General features: G+C 38.9%; 1 protein-coding gene across 1 annotated transcript in view; it reads left to right on the forward strand.

The window, feature by feature from the left end:
• The window catches only part of nnt (nicotinamide nucleotide transhydrogenase), a 34,608-nt gene extending 16,128 nt beyond the window's left edge, over window positions 1-18,480 (forward strand). The window contains exons 15-22 of the mRNA XM_057360579.1: window positions 409-642; window positions 4,212-4,372; window positions 6,070-6,249; window positions 7,347-7,506; window positions 9,999-10,080; window positions 13,248-13,366; window positions 14,240-14,355; window positions 16,486-18,480. Of these exons, the coding sequence (XP_057216562.1) occupies window positions 409-642; window positions 4,212-4,372; window positions 6,070-6,249; window positions 7,347-7,506; window positions 9,999-10,080; window positions 13,248-13,366; window positions 14,240-14,355; window positions 16,486-16,626 (1,193 nt within the window). The 3' untranslated portion in view covers window positions 16,627-18,480. The remainder of the gene's footprint in view (window positions 1-408; window positions 643-4,211; window positions 4,373-6,069; window positions 6,250-7,346; window positions 7,507-9,998; window positions 10,081-13,247; window positions 13,367-14,239; window positions 14,356-16,485) is intronic.
• Window positions 18,481-23,157: the final 4,677 nt, after the last annotated feature.

Consider the following 23,157-nt stretch of genomic DNA (forward strand, 5'->3'; position numbering starts at 1 on the left):
TTTACTCGGACGCCTTTGAACCTCAAAGTGCATGTATGTAAATGGGGAAACGACCTAGCGATTTGCCTGCCACCCCAACCCCAGGTAATGGTCAACAGGTCGTGTGAGTCACACAGCACGGGATCGCTCTTTGTAGCCAGTCATGTCTAATCTAAATTGCTAATTATTCCTGGAAACCTGCTGGAACGTTGTTTAAACCGTCCCGAACAGCCCCGGCTCAAAACCGAAAGTCTGCTTGATTCCAGATGCTAACTTCCACCCCGAGGTCTCAGCCCGCCCCGAACCTGCCCTCCGCACACCCTTCCCCCAACCTGTTCGCCAGACTCTGTCAACACGCATGCTGCCTCATCGGATGTGAACAGTTTACCAGCAGACCTAAATTTCCCTTTACTGTTTTCAACTTTGCAGGTTTGGCCATTGCCAAGAAGATCCAGATCTCTGACCTACCGCAGCTTGTTGCCGCTTTCCACAGTCTGGTGGGTCTAGCGGCCGTGCTCACCTGCGTGGCTGAGTATATGGTGGAGTACCCACACTTCGCAACTGACCCAGCTGCCAACTTCACCAAGATCGTGGCCTATCTTGGTACCTATATTGGAGGAGTCACCTTCAGCGGTTCTCTGGTGGCTTATGGCAAACTTCAAGGTGAAGTTTTATGTTTTCTCGGTCACATAAACAACCATACACGGTACGAATTGAGGTGAAATTCTTTGTAGCTCCCCACAGTTTGCTACATGATTACATACTTAAAAAGATAGAAATAGAAATAAATGGGAAAAAAGCAAGAGTAAGATGGTAAGAGAATTATTAGTTACGACAAATCGATTATTCGTGATTAATCGATTCTAAAATAAATATTTGTGTTTTTTGTGTGTGCGTGTTAGGGCTGTCAAACGATTAATTGTGAATAATTGCATCCAGAATAAAAGTTTGTGTTTGCATAATATATGTCTGTGTATTGTGCATAATTATTTTGTATTTATAAACATACACATGCATATAAAGGAAATATTTACATGTATTTACTTACCAATACTTTAAATTATATATAAATGTTTGTTAATTTGTATATTTTTCTGAATTATAAATGTTTATAAATATAAAACAATATGCACAGTACACAGACATATATTATGTAAACACAAACTTTTATTTTGTATGCAATTAATCGCGATTAATCGTTTGGCAGCCCTAGTAAATATAAATACACACACATGCTTATATATTTATATAATAAATATTTATATGAGGGTCAAAGACGTTAAGATGTGCCCATCAAAATAAATCTACAAAAGTGATTTTATGTCCATAGAAAGCACATTAAATGTCTACTTTATGGTTTCAACTAAGTTTTTGGAGAATAACATAAGATTTGGTTGAAATAATGTTACATTGTCGTTGAAATAATGTTACATTGTCATTCAGACAAAAGTAGTTAAAAACTAATTAACATTTGTGGTGAAAGCAATTAGTATTTTAATGTCATAAATTGACTTTTGTTGTAAATATGCCTGACAAGATTGTTATACTGAATGACATTTTAGTGGGCGTCTTCTGTAAATCAGGGAAAAATGTATGATATTTATTTTTTGCTCAGAAAAACAAAATCAAAAATGCAATTAAATTTAAACCAAAAACTTTTTTTTTAACAACAGCAACTTAAAGCAGTATTACACTTAGCCCCGGTTTCACAGACGAGGCTTAAGACTAGTCCCAGACTAAAGTGAATTTTGAGCTGTCTTAACTGAAAATAACTTGCCGGGACGTATATTAAAATATGTCAGTCCCATTGTTTTGTCTTAGAAAAAAACATTACTGGTGTGCATCTTAAGACATTTCAATAAAAGCAACTTAAATAGCCTAAATTAACTAATGCTGGGGGCCACATCAAAAGATTTTTTAAAATCTTATAAGAGTTTTAAATGGTGAGAGACCACAAACTTGAGGAGAGAAAATCCTAGATTGAATCATTTTGCTCCTATAATGTATGGTGCGCCGTGATGTGACAAAGCACACCACACACCAACAGATTTTCAAACAGAGTCCTGACTGAACACAGGAAATCTTGCAAATTCTCTCGAGATTTCTGAATAAGTTATTTATTATATCACTGTAAGCTTTGTTTATTATATATGTGTTCAATATAAACAAATGTGTACATATAAACTTTTATGTAATTTTAAAAATAGTATTCATCGTTGAGAAATTGCTCAAGCAGCGTCGTCTAAAGCATTTACGGTGGCACAGCACTAGATGTAATTTTATTGCAAATCAAATATTGTTGTATTTGTCTTCACAGCAATTAAAAACGAATATTAATACAGTTTTGTAAAAAATAGCTGCTGACATTATCACCCGAAAGAGTCTGGCTCCACTGGACCTATTTTTCTGTTCCACCTTAAAGCATCCGCATACTCGAACTCCAACCACTACCGTCACTTGCACATAGCCTGGTTTTTATTGAAATTATTTGTAATTGCGATGATAGTGTTTGTAATGCTTTTGACAGGAAATTGACAGAATAAAGAAAGGGTTTGTTGAAGTGATAACTACGGTTGTTATACTTTCTGTCTGCTGGCTTTCTAATAGTGTATTGTTTTGTTCCACGTGACAATCAACTGAGTTCTTGTGCGTTTGTCCTCGGGGTGTCCCCCACACATCAGGATTTCTGATCTTTTGATTTCTAATTTATGTTCTTCCGATCAGGTTCATTCACTCTTAACACACATCACACCACAGGGAAATCTGATAAGATAATCTTTAGAGCCGTTTAAGATCATCGGGACTTTACCTAGGACTGTCGGAAGGAAAGAAATCGGCCCGATTATTTTTTGGTGTGGCCCCAGCATAAGGCATAGTCCTGGTTTAGGCTAAGCCTTGTCTATGAAACCGGGCCTTATTGTTTTTACGCTTAAACCCTTTTTCGTCTTTGACCCATGAATATATGTACATTTATATTCAAATATTATTTGTTTATTATAATAATGATATATTTTTCTTAAATACGTCTGTTTGTGTATTTATATATACGTATATACACACCACACACACACATTATATAAAAAATGTTTTAATCGTGATTAAAAAGTATATAATCTGCAAGTGAGTAGCACAATTTGCCCTCGTCTCTAATATATCAGTGACTTCAAGATTGTGTGATCTTACGATCATGAGAATGAATGCAAATTTATCAAATCCCAGAATTATTTGTAATGGGATGCTATTTTGGCTTATTCATGCCATGTTTTGTACTTGAGACAAAATTCAAACTTGATGTTGATAAAATCAAAAAGAAAGCATTAAATCAAGATTTTGAATTCCAGACCAATCAGATTAATATGATATTTATAGGAAATTATCCTCCTGCTGACAATAACATTTATTATGTAACTGTTTCATAACAAGGTTAAACTAAAAAGCCAACACAAAGTTATTGGCCTGTGATGATCAGGGACAATTTGCCAGATCCCGGTGGGAGTGCTATATGGTATGGTATATCCTCGGTTTGCCAGCAAACTGTTTTCGTGGTCGCCGCCTGCGTCCTCGTTGTCTGCCGTAGCTTTGTTTGTTAACTCGCCGGCCCACCAGTACCACACATGCCTCATGTTTAAAGCTTGGCCATGCGGAACCTCTCAGAATTTGGCACTAATTAGTCCCTCCGCCCCCCCAGTCTTTTTCCACTTGTCCCCCAAAGCTGGAATGCATTATCTTCAGGAGCTTTCCCATTCCACCAGCTCTGCCGCTCTGGAGCCCGGAGGCCTACGCTGATAAAACTGATTAAAACTCCCACTTTTATGCTTGTATGCGTTTTCTTTTTAGATTAGCTGTTTGGTGTAAGAGGGGGGCCGTTGTGGAATATGGTCAATAATCGTCCCATCCAACTGTATCCCAGACACGAATGAGAGAGTTCTCCTACTGAGTTCTTCCCGAGCAGACGTTCTTGATGATGTGTCTTGTACTTATTATTGTAGTTTATGGAGGGCTCACGGCTGTTTTAAGTGCTCTTTAAAAGCATGACTTGCAGTTGAGTACCTTTTGTTTGAAGCGCTAATCAAACAAGCTTAAGAGAGTGTGGCTTTTCGTTTCCAAGAACTCGCTATAATTTCCCTCCTCCTGCCCATCGTGTTCCCAAACAGCACATGTCTGGTGTCTGCTCATCTACGTTTTTCAGATTCATGGTGATTTTTCAACTCCAAATTTTTTACTTCCTGTAGGTCTTCTGAACTCCTCTCCCCTTATGCTTCCCGGGCGTCATGCGCTGAACGCCACCCTCATGGCTGCCAGCGTGGGCGGTATGATCCCCTACATACTGGATCCCAGCTATACCACAGGCTTGACCTGCCTGGGCTCTGTGTCTGCACTGTCTGCTGTCATGGTAAGGCCTTTGACACAACCTTCTTAAATCTTTTAAATCTTAAATTTGCACGTGAGAATAATTTGACAAGACGTGCCTTGCGTGGTCTTGCACATACTCGGTGAGTTTTCCTGTAGCTCAGTGGTTAGAGCATGGAGATAGCAACGATAAGGTGATGGGTTCGATCCTAGGGATTGCACATAATCAGAAACAAAAAATGGATAGTATAATGTAACGCAAGTCGCTTTGGATAAAAGTGTCTGCCAAATGCATAAATGTTAAAATGTTCAATTTTCCAAAACGGTATATGAGCAAGTACATGCAAAGGGTAGCCTTACCATGAAACATATTTTTTTATCCAAAGGTTGTCACTATACTAATGGCTCATGTCAATATATACCCATGCGAGGTCTCTCAAAGTCTTTAAAGCATTGTTTATAATAGAAAGAAGATTCCATAGTCTGGTAGTGGCTGCTTTCAGAATTGTCAGATCCATAACGGGCCTGCACATATTATTAATAAATGGGCAAATAAAAAATAAAATATAGTATTTTATATAGTATTTATAATAATTTTATAGCCATCCCTTCATCATTTGTTATGTATTAGTACTTCTGTTTTGTTCGTTTTAATGAACCGAAGTATTTGTGTCATTTTTTAAACACATGTTTATTTGCTTTTTTTAAATCGAATTTTCTGATCTCTGGACACTGTCAACAGGGGTTTAGTAAAATATGAACAAATTTAGCTTATAAATGAACAAATATTGGTAAGCGTTCATACAGTTTTTTTTATTTGTTTATTTTGTACGTTTTGACCAAACATGTCACATATGTAATGCTGGAATTGGCCACTTACATTTACACCATATTTCCATTGTAAGTTTGATGAATGTTTTCCACCTTTTATCTTGATACGCTTTCTCACTGACTTCAGAATGGTTTGCACCTCCAGTATATACTCCTAGTCCCTACTTCAGAATAGTCCGCTATGGGAAACCCCCAACTCCCTTTGACTTAAGTTTTGTTTTTTATGTATTGGTGTAATCCATAACACCACACCATCATATGATGACAGATAAAAGTAAACGACGGTCATGACGACGCATAAAAGTAAACAACGGCCATGAAACGTCAAAGTAACGCTCTCAGAGTCTCCGTAAACAATTGCATCATTGTGCTTTTATCATTCGTCAATAATCAGGAAACTGTCAGTTTGGTACAAAGATAAACAGTCACCTGCAGTCTGGCGTCTGGCTCTTTTTACAGCCATTCGATATTATTTAAGTCTGCGTTCTTTGCACTTGCGTGTTTCTTTACACAGTGTGTGGTAGCTGGCTTTGTTTAAGTCTGTTCCCCGAGGAATCTATATTGTTTAATAATCCAGGTATGATATCATGGGCGAGTGAAACGAATACTGTGTTTTGACAAACACCTCATGCCTTAATTGAAGCCCATCGCAACCAAATCTGGGTGAAATATGTTGTTCTGCTGTGTACTGGATCGCATTTCCTGTTTGCATCATCACCGGGTCTGTAAACGAACAGACTGAAAACTAACAGTGTGTGTCATACCTCAGGCTTGTGATTTTCCTTTTTGTTGAGACAATGGAGTTGTGTTACCGCTGTGCTTTGTTCACTCGTCATCGCTGTAACCTTTGAGCTACGTCCTCTTTTCTCTCGCCCTCTTACTGTGACCCTGCTCATTACTCTTTTGTAGGGCGTGACCCTGACGGCCGCCATCGGAGGTGCCGACATGCCCGTCGTGATCACGGTGCTTAACAGTTATTCCGGCTGGGCCCTTTGCGCCGAGGGCTTCCTTCTCAACAACAACCTGTTGACCATAGTGGGTGCCCTCATTGGTTCCTCTGGAGCGATCCTCTCTTACATCATGTGTGTGGTAAGTTCACCGTCTCATCTCCTGACATCTGTCTCTGTGTGTCTTTGAAGTGGTGCCAGGAATGGTTGGTCATCTCTGAAAGCCAAATCTCACCATAGTACATCATCCCAAAGACGAGATGTTCTCTTTTGTAATGACTTTTGTATTTGGCTTGGATTTGAAGGAATATGGGAATTCAAGCCCATGGGTTTCAAGTGGGTGCAAGTGGTCGTATTTAATTTGTAGCATTTCAATCTTTTCCCTCTCATTCAAATTATTTGCTTGTCCGGCAGCTGGCATGCTTCTTAACAACTATATTAAGTGTAATATATGGTTTGGGGCATAATAAAAGCATGAATTGTCCCTGCCGATCCTGCCTGCCTCTTTTTATGAAATAACTTATTTTAACTATTTTTAATGACAATGTGTCCATAACCGTATAAATTATAAAACAAAAACACAGACAATCATTTGTGTTTTCATGATTATACTTATTAAACATAATACACATACTAATACTATATGTAATATTTAGTGCTTTTCAACGATTAATCACATCCAGAATATACGTTTTTAAAAAGTGTTTACTTAATAATATATGTCTGTGCACTGTGCATATTAATTTTATATTTTATATAACACAAAAACATATACACACACACACACACATACACATACATGTATATATATGTAGTTTGCATGCGTATATTAATATTTATATATAATTTAAATTGATTCATTTTAATATTTTATATTCTTCTTAAATATATTCATTTACTGTGTGTGTTTTAAAATCACAAAATTAATATGCACAGTGAACAGACTTATTATGCACAAACTTTTATTCTGGATGCGATTAATCACTATTAATTGTTGAACAGCCCTAATATTAAATAGTGGTTTTTTTTTCATTTTCTTTATTTCTACATTAGTTATGACTATATCTATATTTGTGCTCTGTTTGTTTCTGTACTGCTGCAATGCAAATGTAAAAAATCGCTATAGACTAGCGCTATATACATTTTGCAATGCATAAGTGTACCTGATGCTAATATGTCAAGCATGTATTTAGGTTTCTGTTATATATTTAGTCTCTCACGGTGTTTGTTTCTTGCTAGGCCATGAACCGCTCTCTGGCAAACGTCATCCTCGGAGGCTACGGCACCTCATCCACCGGCACGGGCAAACCCATGGAGATCACCGGTACCCACACGGAGGTCAATGTGGAGCAGACAGTCGATATGATCAAGGATGCTCAAAATATCATCATTGTTCCAGGTAAATAGTGAGAGAGCATCTGTGTAGCCTTGTGCATCTGACCCCCTCCATGCACAGCTGGAAAGGTCCTTGGTGAACCATCAACAACTTTAAACAGTCCATTATGTTATGTCTGTTCAACCAGCCTTGCTTGGCCCCTATTACATCACAGGCAATTTTATGTCCACTTCTGCAAGGAATAAGCCCCCCCACAATGTGCCCCATGGCATGCGGCGACTTGTTCTGAGGTGGTCTTGAAATTGTTACATTTTTGAGGACCGTGTGCAGTTTTATCTGTCTAGTTGGTGTCAGCTCTTCGGCATGGTGGAATGGTGTGGTTGGCCTCCCGTGGCATTGTGCGTCTGAGCCGAGCTCAGAGGGTGATGTCAGGTTTATCTCCTCTGGCAGGGTCGCGTCATTTTTCATGTGCCCACATCCAGCAGGACGTGTCGGACAACTTCTGACTGTGTTTATCTTCAATACGAGGCAAATAATTAGCTTGGAGTTGTATATCGCGAGGAATGTCTGAAATAAGCGACCGCTTCTCTGTTTGGAATGGCTGGTTTCTTTAAAAAATCCTAGCGAGGGCCTCCTCCACGGCCTCCAGCGACGGCACCGGCTCTCACGCGGCTTTGTTGCCCATAACAGACTGTTTTACGGTTCCGTTTTATGGCCCGACGGCAGGTCGAGAAGATCAAGATGTTGGAGGCGACAGGACAGTGGAAAAGGGGAGCAATTAGATGTGGGAATATGAACAGAATGAGAAGCAGAATCGATAATAAACAGCGCCGGCCAGAGTAAACAAGACTGTGAGGCCAAGCACAACAAAGACAGCCCCTTTTATTTAAAACAAATGGCCGTCCAACAGGCTCGAAGGCATCCAGACTATTCCCTCCTGACCGTTGCCTGGTAGGCCAATGCCAAGCTGACAGAGAGAGCCGAAGTGATGGTTCAAACTGAATTAAGTGTGAGATGCAAATGGTAGTTTTGTTGGTAAAGGTTTTGGTTTGGGTAGAAATATTATAGTTAAAAACCCTGGAAGAAGCGATCGATAAACTGTAGTTGTTGTGCTTTTAGTTGTTTCATTTTCTGGTAAATTCATTTAGGTGTCCCGTCCCTTTCTTAGTATTTTAAACCTCTTGGTTCTTCGAGTAAGCAGTCATCGCATTTCTGCGTCTACATAATTGAGGAAGTCGTAGACACTTTGGGTGATTGACAGCTGTGAAAACATTAAGCCCTTTTCTGTTTTAGGTTGGACTTTGCCAGCCATGGTTGTTTTCCCAAAGAGAAATGGCTTTGTTAAAAAAAGAACAGCGCAGCGCAAAAATCATTAGGAGCCGAAAGTTTGTCGACATGCTTGTTTAACATGAATTCGAGACTGTTGTGACAGGCCATTTAGAAGCTGTCAGCTTTAACAAGACGTTCAACTGACAGACGCGTCGAGTTTACATGAGTTTGCTCCTTCTAGCGCTTAATTTTGCTATTGACGAAAGGTCGACTTATCTTACAAGTGTTACACAATGCTTATTCCTCACGCGTCGTTTTTGTCTGCTAGCGGTTGCACTTGTTCTGCACTTCTTTCAGACTCTAAACCAAAGGTGTAAAATAAACAAGCTGCAGAGATATGATGATGACTGGCCAGAATGATTTCAACATGAAGCGTTTCCTCTTGTTTTCTCGGCTTTGTGCACACACTTTTCTGTTTGTTTATAGTCATGCAAGTCTTTCAAGTGTCAATTACTTCATCTTTAAATTAGAGAAGAGCCAGAAGTAGTGACTTGTTTGATATTCAAACAGATTTTTCCTATTGGAAATTCAATGATTTATTTATTTAAATTGGTCAAATCAATCCATGTGGTAAAAAGATGAGTTTCAAGATGAGAGTTTCCTAGACTTCAAATTGCAGTTGTTGTTTACTTATATGTGTTTTTCATTAGTCAATGCAGTAATTTGCAATTTCATTATATTGAATATATACAGCACATATACTTCATTTTAATCCACACTATTTTTATCTAAAAAACAAAACAAAAAAAACATGCATTATCCCATGCATTGGTTGAAAGTTGTTAGACTATGACACCGGTTTATACATTTCAATCTTTGATCGCTAATTTAAACAATTCTCATTTCATACTCCTTCAAGATGACCTTAAAGAGATAGTTCAGCCAAAAATGACAATTCTGTCATCATTTACTCACCCTCTTGTCATTTAAAACCTGTATAACCTTCTTTCTTTTGCAGAACACAAAATATATTTTGAAAAATGTACAGAATGAACAGGCACCCATACACTTGCGTTGGTTTTGTGTCCATTCAGTAGAACTGAATGGGTGCCGGCGCCGTTCGGTTTCCAGCGTTCTTCAAAACATCATATTTTGTGTTCTGCAGAAGTAAGAAAGGTTTGAAATGACAACAGTAAATAATGACAGAATTTTCATTTTTGGGGGAACTATCCCTTGAAATTTTGCATGTCAATGTCTGTCCATTAACTGCTGTGTTTCTTCTTCAGGTTATGGCCTGTGTGCAGCAAAAGCTCAATATCCAATTGCTGATCTTGTCAAGTCGCTGACCGATCAGGGCAAGTCAATCAGGTAAGATTTTTTTTCAGTTGGTTGCTATTTTTGCAGTGAATGGCAGTCTTCTCTCTCAGCAGTCTGTATGTCAGACTCCTCTATTTCAAAGAGTGCTTTTGAATATCGTCACTCAGTTCCTCTATTGTCCTGGGCTTTTGTTGTCTCTCCAGAGTATGTGTAATGTCCTGTGATCTGAGAGCTCTGTGTACCCTAGGCCTCTCGGTGCTGTGAAAGAGCTGGTGAAGAGCTGAGGGACAGGTGCAGGCTACGCAATACCTTCAGCAGCCCTGTCAACGCCTCTCAGGTTGCAGGGCGTGGAAAGTCTCTGTACCTGACCCTGGAGATGCTTAAACAACCGTACAGATAACGGCATCTCAGCGTTTTCAGTATTGGAGTCATTTTGGTGGAAAACCATTTTTATGGCTTGTTTAGATGGTGGTGATGCGCTGTTGGAGCCACGGCTATGCTATGACGCACTGAACTCTGTAGCGTTCACTCATGCTACGAGAGTTTGAACCCGGTCTAATTCTCAGTCAGATGTTTTTAACGTTTTACTAATGTGACCCAAGTATGATCCTTTATAAATATGCATCTGACTTTGGCTCTGTGAATGCACTCTTCACATGGCCAATTTTGTCTTTTCTGTCTTTAAATGACTTTCTCACTGGATGGTGTCGATGCTTTTGTTCTACTCCTGCTAGATAGTGTCTGTCAGCGCTGGACTGCTTTCAGCACACTCTTGGCAGGCCGAGAAGTTCATAACAGGCTGATCTGTGATTTTAAAAGAGCATCTCGGGATAATTCATGAAGACACTCGCGCTCTCAAACACGCTCTCACTTTTAATCGGTCCCAGGGCGTCAGGTTGCACTGCCAATCCGTTTTAAGGGATGAAGTAGTGGTCAGTGACTTGCATGGTCAGAAAGTGGTCAGCCATCCTGCTTGGCTCTCAGCGAATTCCTTCAGAACCCTTTCCCATAATGCAATTTGTGGGATAGTTAAGCAATCGAGTTGATGAAATGTAGCATTTCACAGCAAATTAAAAGCAGCAGTTGATCATTGAATCTGAATAGAGGGTGCATAAAGACAGCGCTTATTTAATTAAATAATTTAAAATGAACAATGATTAAAAATAACTATTACTGCTTATTTAAAATTACAATTATTTGAAATAAAATGAAATGTTAATAATTGTTTAATTTAAATGTGATTTAAAAAAACAAGTATTAAAAAACATTAACAACTATCAACGCTTATTTAAAATTACAATTATTTTAAATAAAATCATATTGAATTAAAACATTTATTTTAAATTGAACAATTATTAACAAGTATTAAAAAACATTAACAACTATCAACGCTTATTTTAAATTACAATTATTTTAAATACTTTTTTTATTGAATTTACTTTAATTTACTTTATTGTATTATATTGTATTATATTATATTTTATTTTATAATTACATTGTGTTTTTAATTGTGTTTTATATCATATTATGTTGTATTTTATTTTATTATTATATTTAATGTTATGTTTTAAATGTTTTAAAATGTCTTTCATATCTTTTGTTGTTATTTTATTTTTTATAATTCATTTATTTTATTATATTTTATATAATATCCCTATATTTTAGGGACAAAACATATGAAAATCAGCCAATTTTGAAAATGGTCAGGAATTATTAATAGTAGTCTCTCAGGTATTAAGTTAATGTAAAAAAAACAAAGAAGCCAAAAATGAGAAAAAAAGTAGAATTACCAATACTTTCATTGACCACGAAAAGCTGTCGATTATCGATTATAAATATCAGACCAGGTGCATCTCCAATCATCTCAGTTCTTTCTGCTGGCATCTTGTCATCTTGTCTCTGCGTCCTCTCACTACAGCATCTCTCTAGAGCTGCGGGCACTGTGTGATTGTGGAGGAGAGACGCAGACCGGAAGCTTGTGTAATTTTCCTTCATTCGTTTGATCTGAGAGTCCAACAGCTGCTGTCGATTAGAGCATTTGCTGTTGATTAGAAGGGGAGATGGGTGGCCAAAGAGTGGACAGATTAGGTAGCATGCCCGCCTCCCCCTTGCTCTCTTTGGGATAATTGGCTAGCGGTTTCGCCCTGTCAAGAGAACCGTGGGTAGAGCCGACACTCCAAACCAACTGCTCCTTATCATCATGTTTTTAATCCGCCTGTCTATCCCTTAGCCATCTGTCTATCCATTTGCTTTTGCTGGAGGGTGGAGTTGGAAAGATTTAGTTCACTAAAAGGAATCACAGTCTGAATCTCCTATGTGCCGTAAGCTGTCGCGGTCAGCGCGGTTGTTTTCGGATTTGTGGAGAGCCCGTGTTGGTTCAGCGCGGGGCGACTGGTAATGGGAAAACCAGAACGCTCAGGCTGGTTTGCATGGAAAGCTGAGCTCGGACTCTCTTTCCTCCAGACTGTTTGCGCAGACGCTGCAGCTGCATCTTATGTAAGCCCTCCGGCGTGTCCGTGCTGATTGACCATCTCCATGTCTCTCTGTGTTTTTGAGGCTTGTGTGCTAAAACATCTTTCTGTTTGGTTTATTATTAACCGGGGTTTCCTTTTCCTCATTTCCTGTCTGACAAATACGTTTACTTAAACGAAACTGATGAACAGATGTCGGATTCGAGAAACATCACGTAATGTTTGCAGTCCAAGTAGACACGGCAGAGCATTTCTAGATGGTTTTGGCAAATGTTCACAGAAAACAAATCTGACAGGACTGTCCTCAAACAACTGGGAGGTTTGTGGTCATTTTTGCATTCGGTTTTGGATAGCACCAAAAAGAGGTTTGAAATTCATCAGCGTTCACCGTCAGCGTATGGTCATGTCACTTCCTGTGTCTGTACGAGCCTATTGGCTTTAACAGTGAAGTCATAAACTGCCCACTTGCCCTCAGGGTGCACTCTGGTTCCTCAAGCCATTTCCCTTAAGCTCATGCCTTTTACTGCATCTAGATGCCTTAAGACTCTGCCTGTTTCCTTCTCTCTTAACCTCTCGCAAACAGCCTGACCTCTACGCCAAAGCACTTCCCCTGAAGTGTTCAAAGACTCGTGTTCCTGTACTGTATAGAGAGTGACACGGCCCCGCTGGAGTGCCATGTGTGAATCAGAAGATCAGAGAGGTCACTCACGCGTGATTTATACTGTCTGTGTCTGTGTGTGTGCTCAGGTTTGGTATCCATCCTGTGGCTGGCCGTATGCCCGGCCAGCTGAACGTACTGCTGGCAGAAGCCGGTGTGCCGTATGATGTTGTGCTGGAGATGGATGAGATCAATCACGACTTCCCTGGTATGATGATATGTCTACTGGTTTATACCATGTCGTTTTTTATTGTACGTGACTAAATAATACACGTTTTAAACTGGCTTATCATCAACCTATCCCTTATAAAAAGTACCAGAAAGTGTCATTTAAGCAGGTTTTTATGTCTCGTGGTATTTTTGGAGTTTCACATACTGTAAATACCATGAAATGTAGTATCATGGTATATACTGTAGTGGTCAAATGTGATGTCCCGTTGGGGCGAAATTTGTACATTGTTTGCTTTTAATTCCCCCTCAAGTTCGATTAAACCAAATTATGAGGTGTGTGGTATGAAATTGATAAAACACTCAACTTTTAGTGGTTTTCATGGAAAACAACTTGCACTGACATATCTCAAAATGTATCAGTGCGATTTTGTTTCAAGATGCACACACTGATGTTTTTTGTAAGGTGTAAGATATTTATTGGACAAAAATATTTGGCAAAAAGTCAAACTACAGCATTTTAGGGATTATTGGGTTAATTCTAAAATACAGAAAAAATGCACAGAAAAACACATCGATCCGCTCTTGTGGTTAAAAGTTCATCTTTCGAGTCTTTATAAACTGCACGTTTTGTAATTTTTGTCATTTTTCTAAAACTAAGCTTCAGCTTATACTCCAAAAACATCAATGCACCATGCAAACACCTTTTTTATGCATCTTTAATAAACTATTTGAATAAAAGGCAAAGATGTCAATTGTCCTAAATTGGACATCACTTTTGGCCGCTAGTGTATCACTTGTTTTTCCATCTGACATCATCCCTGTGCCAAGTACCTCCACAGAGCTTGTATTTATTGTATTAAGTGCTAGCTTAGCCTGTATGTAATAATCTATTTTTTATTTTTTTAACCAGATACTGACCTTGTGTTGGTCATTGGAGCCAATGATACAGTGAACTCTGCAGCCCAGGAAGACCCCAACTCTATCATCGCAGGCATGCCTGTTTTGGAGGTCTGGAAGTCTAAGCAGGTAACCTATTGCTTTATTGACAACAATAAGTATAGGATAATGTACAGGCAGCTGGTTGTTATCCCGCTTATTACACGGCTACTTGCGTCACAAGTTATTGAGCATGAAATATTGATTTGAAATATTTTGTAAACTCATTTTTAACAAATGCAGACCTTCCGTGAGGAAAAACCTGTTTACTTTCGGTTTTAAGGTAAGACACAGCGTACAAACGCTGCGCGCAATTTCGTTTGTAAATATAATGTCATATAATTATGTCTTTTAATAGCATATATTAAATTTTAATGTAATATTAAACTGTGCCTGTCAAAATGATTTGCAGCATCCTGGTTACCATGTGTTATTAGTTTTAAGCGGTTGATTTCTAGGAATATCAGACCTTTAAATGTGGTGATTGGCCAATCAGAATCAAGTTTTCCAGAACGCCGTGTAATAAAACGTAATAACACACAAGGGACAGCCTGGAGTATTTGAGCACTTTAGCTATACTCATCACAAAATATGAACTTAACCTCAAGCATAATGTTTAAGAAAACAGATTTTATCAACAGATTTGTTGTCCAAATTATTGTTTAACTCTTGTCAGTTCACTGTTTCTGTAGTTTGTATATTAAACAATGCCTGTATTAGGACATCTGTGTGAACCCAAGTTGGTTCAGAGAAAGGCTGTAGTTGCATTATTTGCAGATGCCATTTTGTTGGGTATCTAATACAACAAAATTCATACATTTCAAGCGTGGCTTAAGTGTCCAAATACTTCCCATGGGCCACTCTATGTAATAGGCTTTACTTTTATGGCTCGGCTAGAATCAAAGCCAGGATTTCCCTCAGGCGCTGTGATACAGACCATCATCTTATTCCTCCCACCCAGAGCGATATGAAAATATCCATCCCCACAGCTGGTTCCCACTGTAACACCACTTTAGACCAGGTGTATCTCCAGCAAGACGACCCCACGCTGCTTTCATTAGCTTTGACTCACTCGTTCTGGAATGGTGACATTTTGGAGCATCCGACCGTTACTTTCCCTAAACGTGGGGCTGGTGTGGCTCACCACATGACAGACCCAGCGTGCCCAGAGCTTCTCTGGGGAAATCACTCGGAGCACTGGGGCTTGACGTTGCAGTACGTGCGAAGCGTCAACGTTTTCCCATGAGTCATGGCGTGTAGCTTGTTAACCTGTTCCATAATTCTGCATTCGGTTAAACTGTTTGCAAACACCAAATCTTTTCTTGTTTGAAGGAGCATCTTGTTTCTAAGAGCTTAGATGTTTTTGCAGATCTCGACCCACTCCGTAGTGATGACATGATAGTGTCGTAGAATCTGAAGTTACCCGTGTTGGTTTTGTTATAGAGAATCTCGTGCGACATCCACCCCTTCTGATTGCTCCCAGCTTGCGGAGAGCTTCATGTGTAACCTCAGTCCCAAATGAAACCAGCTGCCCCATGAATAATTTAACAAAGAGAGGGATGTTACCTTGTCCCAAGGGATGCCGGGCTTGGGTAAAGCGGTCACGTGACTTCTCAAGAAGAGTACGGAGTGGGTTGGTGCCTCTGAACGCCGCCCCGATCACCTTGCTGGCGTTGAACATCTGCGGGGCCTTTGATGCTGCTGATGATATTAAAAGGGTCCGCCCGCTGATTTGGAGTCTCGAGATGAGGGTCATTTTGTTCCAAATATCTTTCAGTGGATTGAATAACACTAAAGCTAGACCAGCGGCAAGGGCTCTCCTCTCTGGTTTTACTTATTCAATTACCAAGTGTTCCTCCTTCCCAAACAGATGCTCCCAATCAAAGCGCTGCTCTCGTTGATTTTCCCAGGAACCGCTCAGCCTAAAAACTGGTGTTTCAGATGCTAATGACTCTTAATTTCGCAAATGGCAGATACTTAAATAACCATTACGTGTTGGAAGCGCCGGCTCTTTTTGCGCTCCGTCTTACAAATCCTAAATCCGTCTTCACATGCAGGTGCACGGTGGGTTTTTATAGGAATCATGTTGCGGGTTTTGTATTAGCTGGCTCGAATCGGTAGCTCTGTGCTCTTTTTCCACCGTACTAAAGGTAGCAAATAGACACTGGATTTTATTGCATGTGAATTTTCCAACTCACTCCGTTCTTTGTCCACCTCCAGATCGTCGTGATGAAGAGATCTCTCGGAGTTGGTTACGCCGCAGTGGACAACCCTATCTTCTACAAACCGAATACATGTATGCTTTTGGGAGATGCCAAGAAGACGTGCGACGCGCTTGCTTCCAAGGTCCGCGAGGGTTAGAGAGTAAAGATCTGACCTCGCTTTGCACCAGATGAAGCACAGAGGAGATCGCTCCTTTCGAACAAATCCAGTAAACCCCTAGACATAAGTTTGTATTAATAGGATCCTGATAAAGCACTCATTTCGATCAGGTATTTAGTTGTAGATGGTAGGCAGTTTATTTAGTATTTCCAGATCTTGTTTTGTTTGTGGTCCAGATGTTCATTGTTTTTTTTTCTAGTTTTCTCCCCATTCAAATTAAGCTAAAAGGAAAATAGCATTACAGTATCATATTAACAGGTAAAGATAACCAGTTGCCATCTGGTTTTGTATGTATTGTAGGTAATTTTTTATATATACAACCACAATCTGTTTCTTAAGGTTGGATTTTTTTGTAGATTCGCAAGTTAGTTTAACTGTGACTTATTTGTTTGAGCGCCACATAACTCCAAACTTGATGCTTTATTTGAATCACTTTGTCATTCTTGTGAACTTACCATGTGCATTAAAGTGATACTTCACCTAAAAACCTCAGAGTTGTTCCAAATGTGTATAAATATCTTTGTTCTGATGAACACAGAGAAAGATATTTGGAATAATGCTTATAACAACAGAACAGATCTAAACACCCATTGACTCCCATAGTAGGACAAATTACTTCTTTTATTTTCAACAGAATCAAAAAAATGATAAAGGCATTTTGAAGAATGTAGGACAGCAAACAGTTCTGGGGCACTTTTGACTACCATTGTTTTTTTCCTACTATGGTAGTCAATGGGTGTTGAGATCTGTTTGGTTATAAGCATTTGTCCGAATATCTTTCTCTGTGTTCATCAGAACAACGAAATGTATACACATTTGGAACGACTCGAAGGTGAGTAAATGATGACATCATTTTCATTTTTGGGTGAAGGATCCCTTTAAATGACCAACTGTTGGTGATATGGCAACGTTCCAAGTGGTATGAAACTTTAGGAAGAAGGAATTGACGGCTTCAAGCGGCCGTTTTCCAACAACGTAAGTTTTCCTGCACTTGAAATCTCAAAGCTTCGGACGTTCGCTGCTGATGTAGTATGAAGTACGATCCTACTTATTTCCAAAAGAATGCTTTATGTACAGAAGGAACACAAACCTTTGTTAAGATAAGATGGTGTTTTCCCCAGTCTATCCAAAATGAAATGAATGCCATGAAGTTAGTTTGAATAGTTACATCTGCCCTACTGTACTCCCACATTCATTCACGGCAGTAATCCTCTGTGTTATTTGACCGGAGTTATATGAGATTTATCTTACTGTACCGCTGGGGCCTAATGGGTTACATTCTGAGATTTAAGAAACAAGGCAGACCATTACAACAACCCTACCTCTCCACAGTTTCAACTCGACCAAACATCCCTCTGACTTTCCTACAGGGACATGTTTCTCACACTCCTTTTCTAATGTTCACCACGGTACGTGGCTGCATTGGATCTCGATGTAGATTTTGTGGATGTAGGAGTTCTCGTGACATCTTTTTGGCACACTGTTCATCACTTAAAATAAGCTGCAACATAAATGCTGAATTTGTGATTTTAATATGTGCAAAGGAAGAAAATTGTAAGGGAATTAAAAGTGTTGCAAGGGAATAGAAATATTTGCTAAACAATGTTTGGATGAAAATGAAGTTTTGCATTCCCTCCCGATCTTTCAGGATATTTTTGTATAGATGGGGTCAACTGTTTTGCCGCAATACACTGGAGGGAAGAGGGAGAGTCTCGATGTTTCATTGTGCCATGGTGAAGAAATGAATTCATGTCTCATGCTGTGAAGTGTTTTTTCTTTCTCCACTGTATCATGGAACATCCCTCTTAATAAACATCCTGATAAGAGAGCAGATGACACGAAACATCAGTCATTTTTCAATATTGCATGCCTTCAACATTGCGGGCACCACAATGCCTAGATTGGTTGTTGAAGAAGACACTTGTATCTTCTGTGAGAGCACTGATTAGGGAATATGACCACAAGTGATGTTTGATTGCCTATTGTCGGGTACCTGAGGTTTTTCTCTCATTTATGTATGAAGTTCTGACAGGTAGAGATGTTCGATCTGATCTCAAGCTGCTGGGATAGCATGCGGGTTCTTTCACCTTTGCAACAAGTGGTACTCAGACTTGATGGTATCTCACTGCATGTCTCACACAATCTCGATTTAAGAGGAGAGGGATTGTTATAAAGGTGCTTCAAACAAGGGTTGCATTTTTAACCCTTGAAGGACAGGATCATTTTGGAAATTTAATTTATTAAAATATATTAGGACTAATGCAATTTCAGTTTTTCTTAAAATATTGATTTAGTTCAATGTCAATTTTACAAAATGAATCTCCCATGGAAAAAAACATTTACATGTGAAGTTTACCTCAGGTTCAATGGCTTTTTACTAGTTTTTTATGTTTGATTTGAGGAAATATGGTGGTTTAGTGCCATACTTTTTATACCCTTGACTTAAAGGAATAGTTCAGCTTCAAAATAGGAATTCTGTCATCATTTACTCACCCTGTTGTCATTTTAAACCTCTATGATTTTCTTTCTTCTGCGAAACACAAGAGAAGATATTTTGAAAAATGTTGGTAACCAAAAACCGTTAGACTTCTGTTGCGTGGACGCAAAACCAATGCATGTCAATGGGGACCAACGGTTTTCTGTTACCAACATTTTTTTAAATATCTTTTCGTGTTCTGCAGAAGAAAGTCATACAGGTTTAACATGACAAGAGGCCGTGTAAATAATGACAGAATTTTCATTTTGAATATGAACTATTCCTTTAAAGGAAACGCAAAAGAAGATTTTTTTGAGCAAAGTCTAGGGGTTTTGTGTACACATGCAAGTAAATGTTGTTTGGTTACCAGTGTTCTCCAAAATATCTTTGTGTTCTGCAGTAGAAAGAAAACCATACAGATTTGGAATGACATGAGTTTTTTTCACTCAGTTGGAATTCATATACACATTGTATCTCCCTGTATGCCCCAGAATATAAAAAACATGTTTTTTCGTACAAATTTAATAGCCAAAGTTTAAAACACGTGTGGTGTAATTATACCCATTTCATCCGTCACCTATTCATTAATCTCGATCATTAATTTAGTTCTTTCAAGCGTACATCTGGTCCAGCTATTGCTTTCAACATTTTATGAGCTATCTCTTGATTCCATCCACTCGGCTGTCATGGAGGTCCTTGCGGATGTTTGTGGTGTCTAATCGATGTGCCTGATGGTTCTCGCTTTGCCAATCGTGCTGAGAGCAGTTTGGGCCTATGTGAGTGTTTCATTACACTGTGATCTATCTCCGGTTTTGTCAACGTGTTGAAATACACCAGATGAAATATGTTTGATTGGATCTAAGCACAAAGTGTCCTTTTACCGCTAATGTGACAATTACAGTGTGGTTTGTCTCCGTGATGTCAAAGGATGTGATATTTTCCTGCTGGACTGTTACTCAAGCAGCATTCTTGAGACCATCGCTGACAGTCTTTTTTTTGTGAAACATGGTTAGACGGTACTCTTCAGAAATAAAGGTTTGGCTCATGGTCATGATGTGGGCTTTTGTGTGCAACCTGTAATCTCATTGCACTGAAGTTTCGTTTTAGGCGAAACTTTTTATTTAGACTATAAAAGGGAAGGAAAACTCACTGAAATATATTTTTGGCGAACCAAAAATGGTTCTTTTGTCACCATTTCCTTTTTTTAGGAGTACAAGAGAAATGTGCACATTTTATAAGCAAGTGGGAAAAAAAGTATTTTACATTTATTTACAGTATGTATTGACCCCCATTTCATTCAAAACCTGCATGACTTTCTGTGGAAAACAAAAGAAAATGTAAACGTCTCTGGTATTGTGTCCATACAATGGAAGTCAATGGAGTCCAGTGTGTTTGGTGACCAACATTCTTCAGTGCCTCTATACAGGTTTGAAATGACATGAGCGTGAATAAATACAGAATTTCTTTCTATTTTTGGATGAACTATCCTTTTAAGATGTATATCGAAAAGCATTAAAACTTCAGACAGAGGCAAAACGTGTGTCTGAAGAAATGTAATTTGTCTTTTGTCCCCGTCTCTTTTACATCTTCAATGCACAGACCCAAATCCATCAGCTTAGTGTTCTGTAAAGTTTCTATGCATTTTCAAGAGCGTTGCGTTCGCAAGTACCACTTAAAACGTTTCATGACCGCACAATCTCTTTTGTCCGCATGGGCGTATCTTCGCTTAATCCCCAAAGGAAACTAACTGCAGATAAAAGGGATGCCTGACAATTGATCATCTCTCTATACGTCGCGAACCTTGCCCACCTGTTCCACCCGTTTGCTTCTTTTAGCCGTTTAAGTACACAGAGGACCAGATGCGGTGCATCCAGATCGCTTTCATCCTCCATTACTCTGATTTAAAACACAGCCACGCACAGTATCTCCAAACGTCCCGTTTTAGGCTAATGCTTGCCGGAGAACGACGCAGGCACTCTTAAAAGCATGCATCCAACTGGTTACGCTCTTAAAATAAAGACAAATGTTGACTATCTACAACCCTTTTCCTACCATGTCCTTGCTATTGGGCCTGACATTTAAGAAGCGTAAACATTCTGAGTGTCCTTTTAAGATACTTTTATTGACTAATTTCCCTGAATGCTCAAGTTTGGATGAAATGGAACGGCTCATGCTGGAGACGTGTCTTTTTTATTCTATTGAGGTTTTGCAGAGTTCTGGCCTGCTGTGCCAGGTTTTTGAGGTTTTAGTAAACAACGCTTTTGGCATTTGCAGCACTGTTATCGGCAAGCGGGTGCATGTGAAATTGTACAGTATACAAACGTGGAGAGGATTTTACATGTTATTAAATATGTAACGGGTCATTATGTACTATATGTACAATAAATCAGAAGTAAAAAGAGTTTAGTCATAACACATTTGTACTGTATAAAGAGAACTATACTGTAAGAGAACAAGTGAAATTGGGATGATCTGTTTGAACTAACCCAGTATACTGTATGTTACTGGATGTATGCATACACACTAAATGACTGAGACGTATTTGGTATGTGCACTTTTGCTTAAAAAAAAACTTCCACAAGATCTTTCTTATTTCACAAAAGCAGTGCAGGAGATGTGACATTTGCTTGTTTTAATAGAGACTTATTTCACTTTCATTTTACTGTATGAGAGAGAGACAGCTATACATATCTGATCTTCACATCTGCAATGTTTTGTTGTTCATGTAAAAGGCCTATGATGTCCAGACTGCAAATCCCCTGTGGTAAAGTGTGTTTGTGTAGTATTAGCCAGGGACAAAATATGTACCGCAGTGTTGTTTGAAACCGTGTTGTTCGTACGGAGTGCCTTCCTGACTGACCTCCTACACACACAGCATGCCACATTACCATTTTAAGATGCAAGACTGAAAGCATGTAATCCTTTGTTTATTGATGTCAAAAAGCTATAAAGAAAAAAGGAAAAAAATATGTTGTACTGAAGTGTAGGTTTATGTGATGGAAATGACTCGTTTGTGAGAACAGTAGAATTGTTATTTTAAGTCTTCACCAGCAGGCAGTGCTGTTTCTGAGCTTTAAGTTGTCCAGCAAGTGTTTAAATGGTTTGTTTCCTTCACAGCTTGTTACACTGTAACTGTCAAAAGGTAAGACGTTTTTGTACAATGCATTAAAAGATTATGACTGAACTAGGGGTGTCATAATATACCGGTACCGACATTAACCATGATACAAAAAACAAAACAATTCTGCACATACCGCAACATCCTAAACTATTCAGCACCCATTCAATGTGTTAGTGAGATTCATTACTAAACAGACTAAATTAAAGATGAATTTCATTTATGGCATTATTTATTGTAAAAGAATTCAGCAAAGCACTGCGATAATACCGGCACCGAGGCGACGGCTCGAAACGATAACCGTGTAGAGAAAACCTGATATCGCGCCAAGCCTAGACTGGATGCTACTTGTTTAACATGAATTATAACATGTGATGTGGTCATGTGACAACAATACAGATGGCAACATATACTGTTTAAAACGTTGTGATGTAGTTCACTTACTATAAAAACTGGAAGACAAGGTAGGCCTACACCTGGCCTTTGTCTCTTGATAAGTCCTCTAATCTTCTCAAAGTTGATCCATATTTCGCTTCAAACAATTTCTAATTGGACTCAGATGAAGATGGAAGCAGAGCTTTGAATCTTAATACAGCATGCTGCCCAGGACACCATCCACGTCTGTGTTGACAGAAGAAACTCACTCATCCATGTTCTTTAAAAACGTCAAAAGCCAAAACATCTAAATGTCAAAAACAATAAGCCTGCATTCTGCCCATAAAACAAAGAATTCATGTAGACAACTTCACACTCCAGCCAGGCTTGTCTAGATGTTTGTGTTTTTAGATTTGTACAGCGGTGAATAGCTGACCAACTTTCAGCAGGGTTAAGGTGTTTTACACGGGTCATAGCCGTCCACGCAGCTGCTTGAATCAGCTCCAGACTACTTAAAACAATTGTATAAGAGATCTTTTGG

The sequence above is a fragment of the Triplophysa rosa genome, linkage group LG19 (genome assembly GCF_024868665.1).
Source record: "Triplophysa rosa linkage group LG19, Trosa_1v2, whole genome shotgun sequence".
Lineage (NCBI taxonomy): Eukaryota > Metazoa > Chordata > Actinopteri > Cypriniformes > Nemacheilidae > Triplophysa > Triplophysa rosa.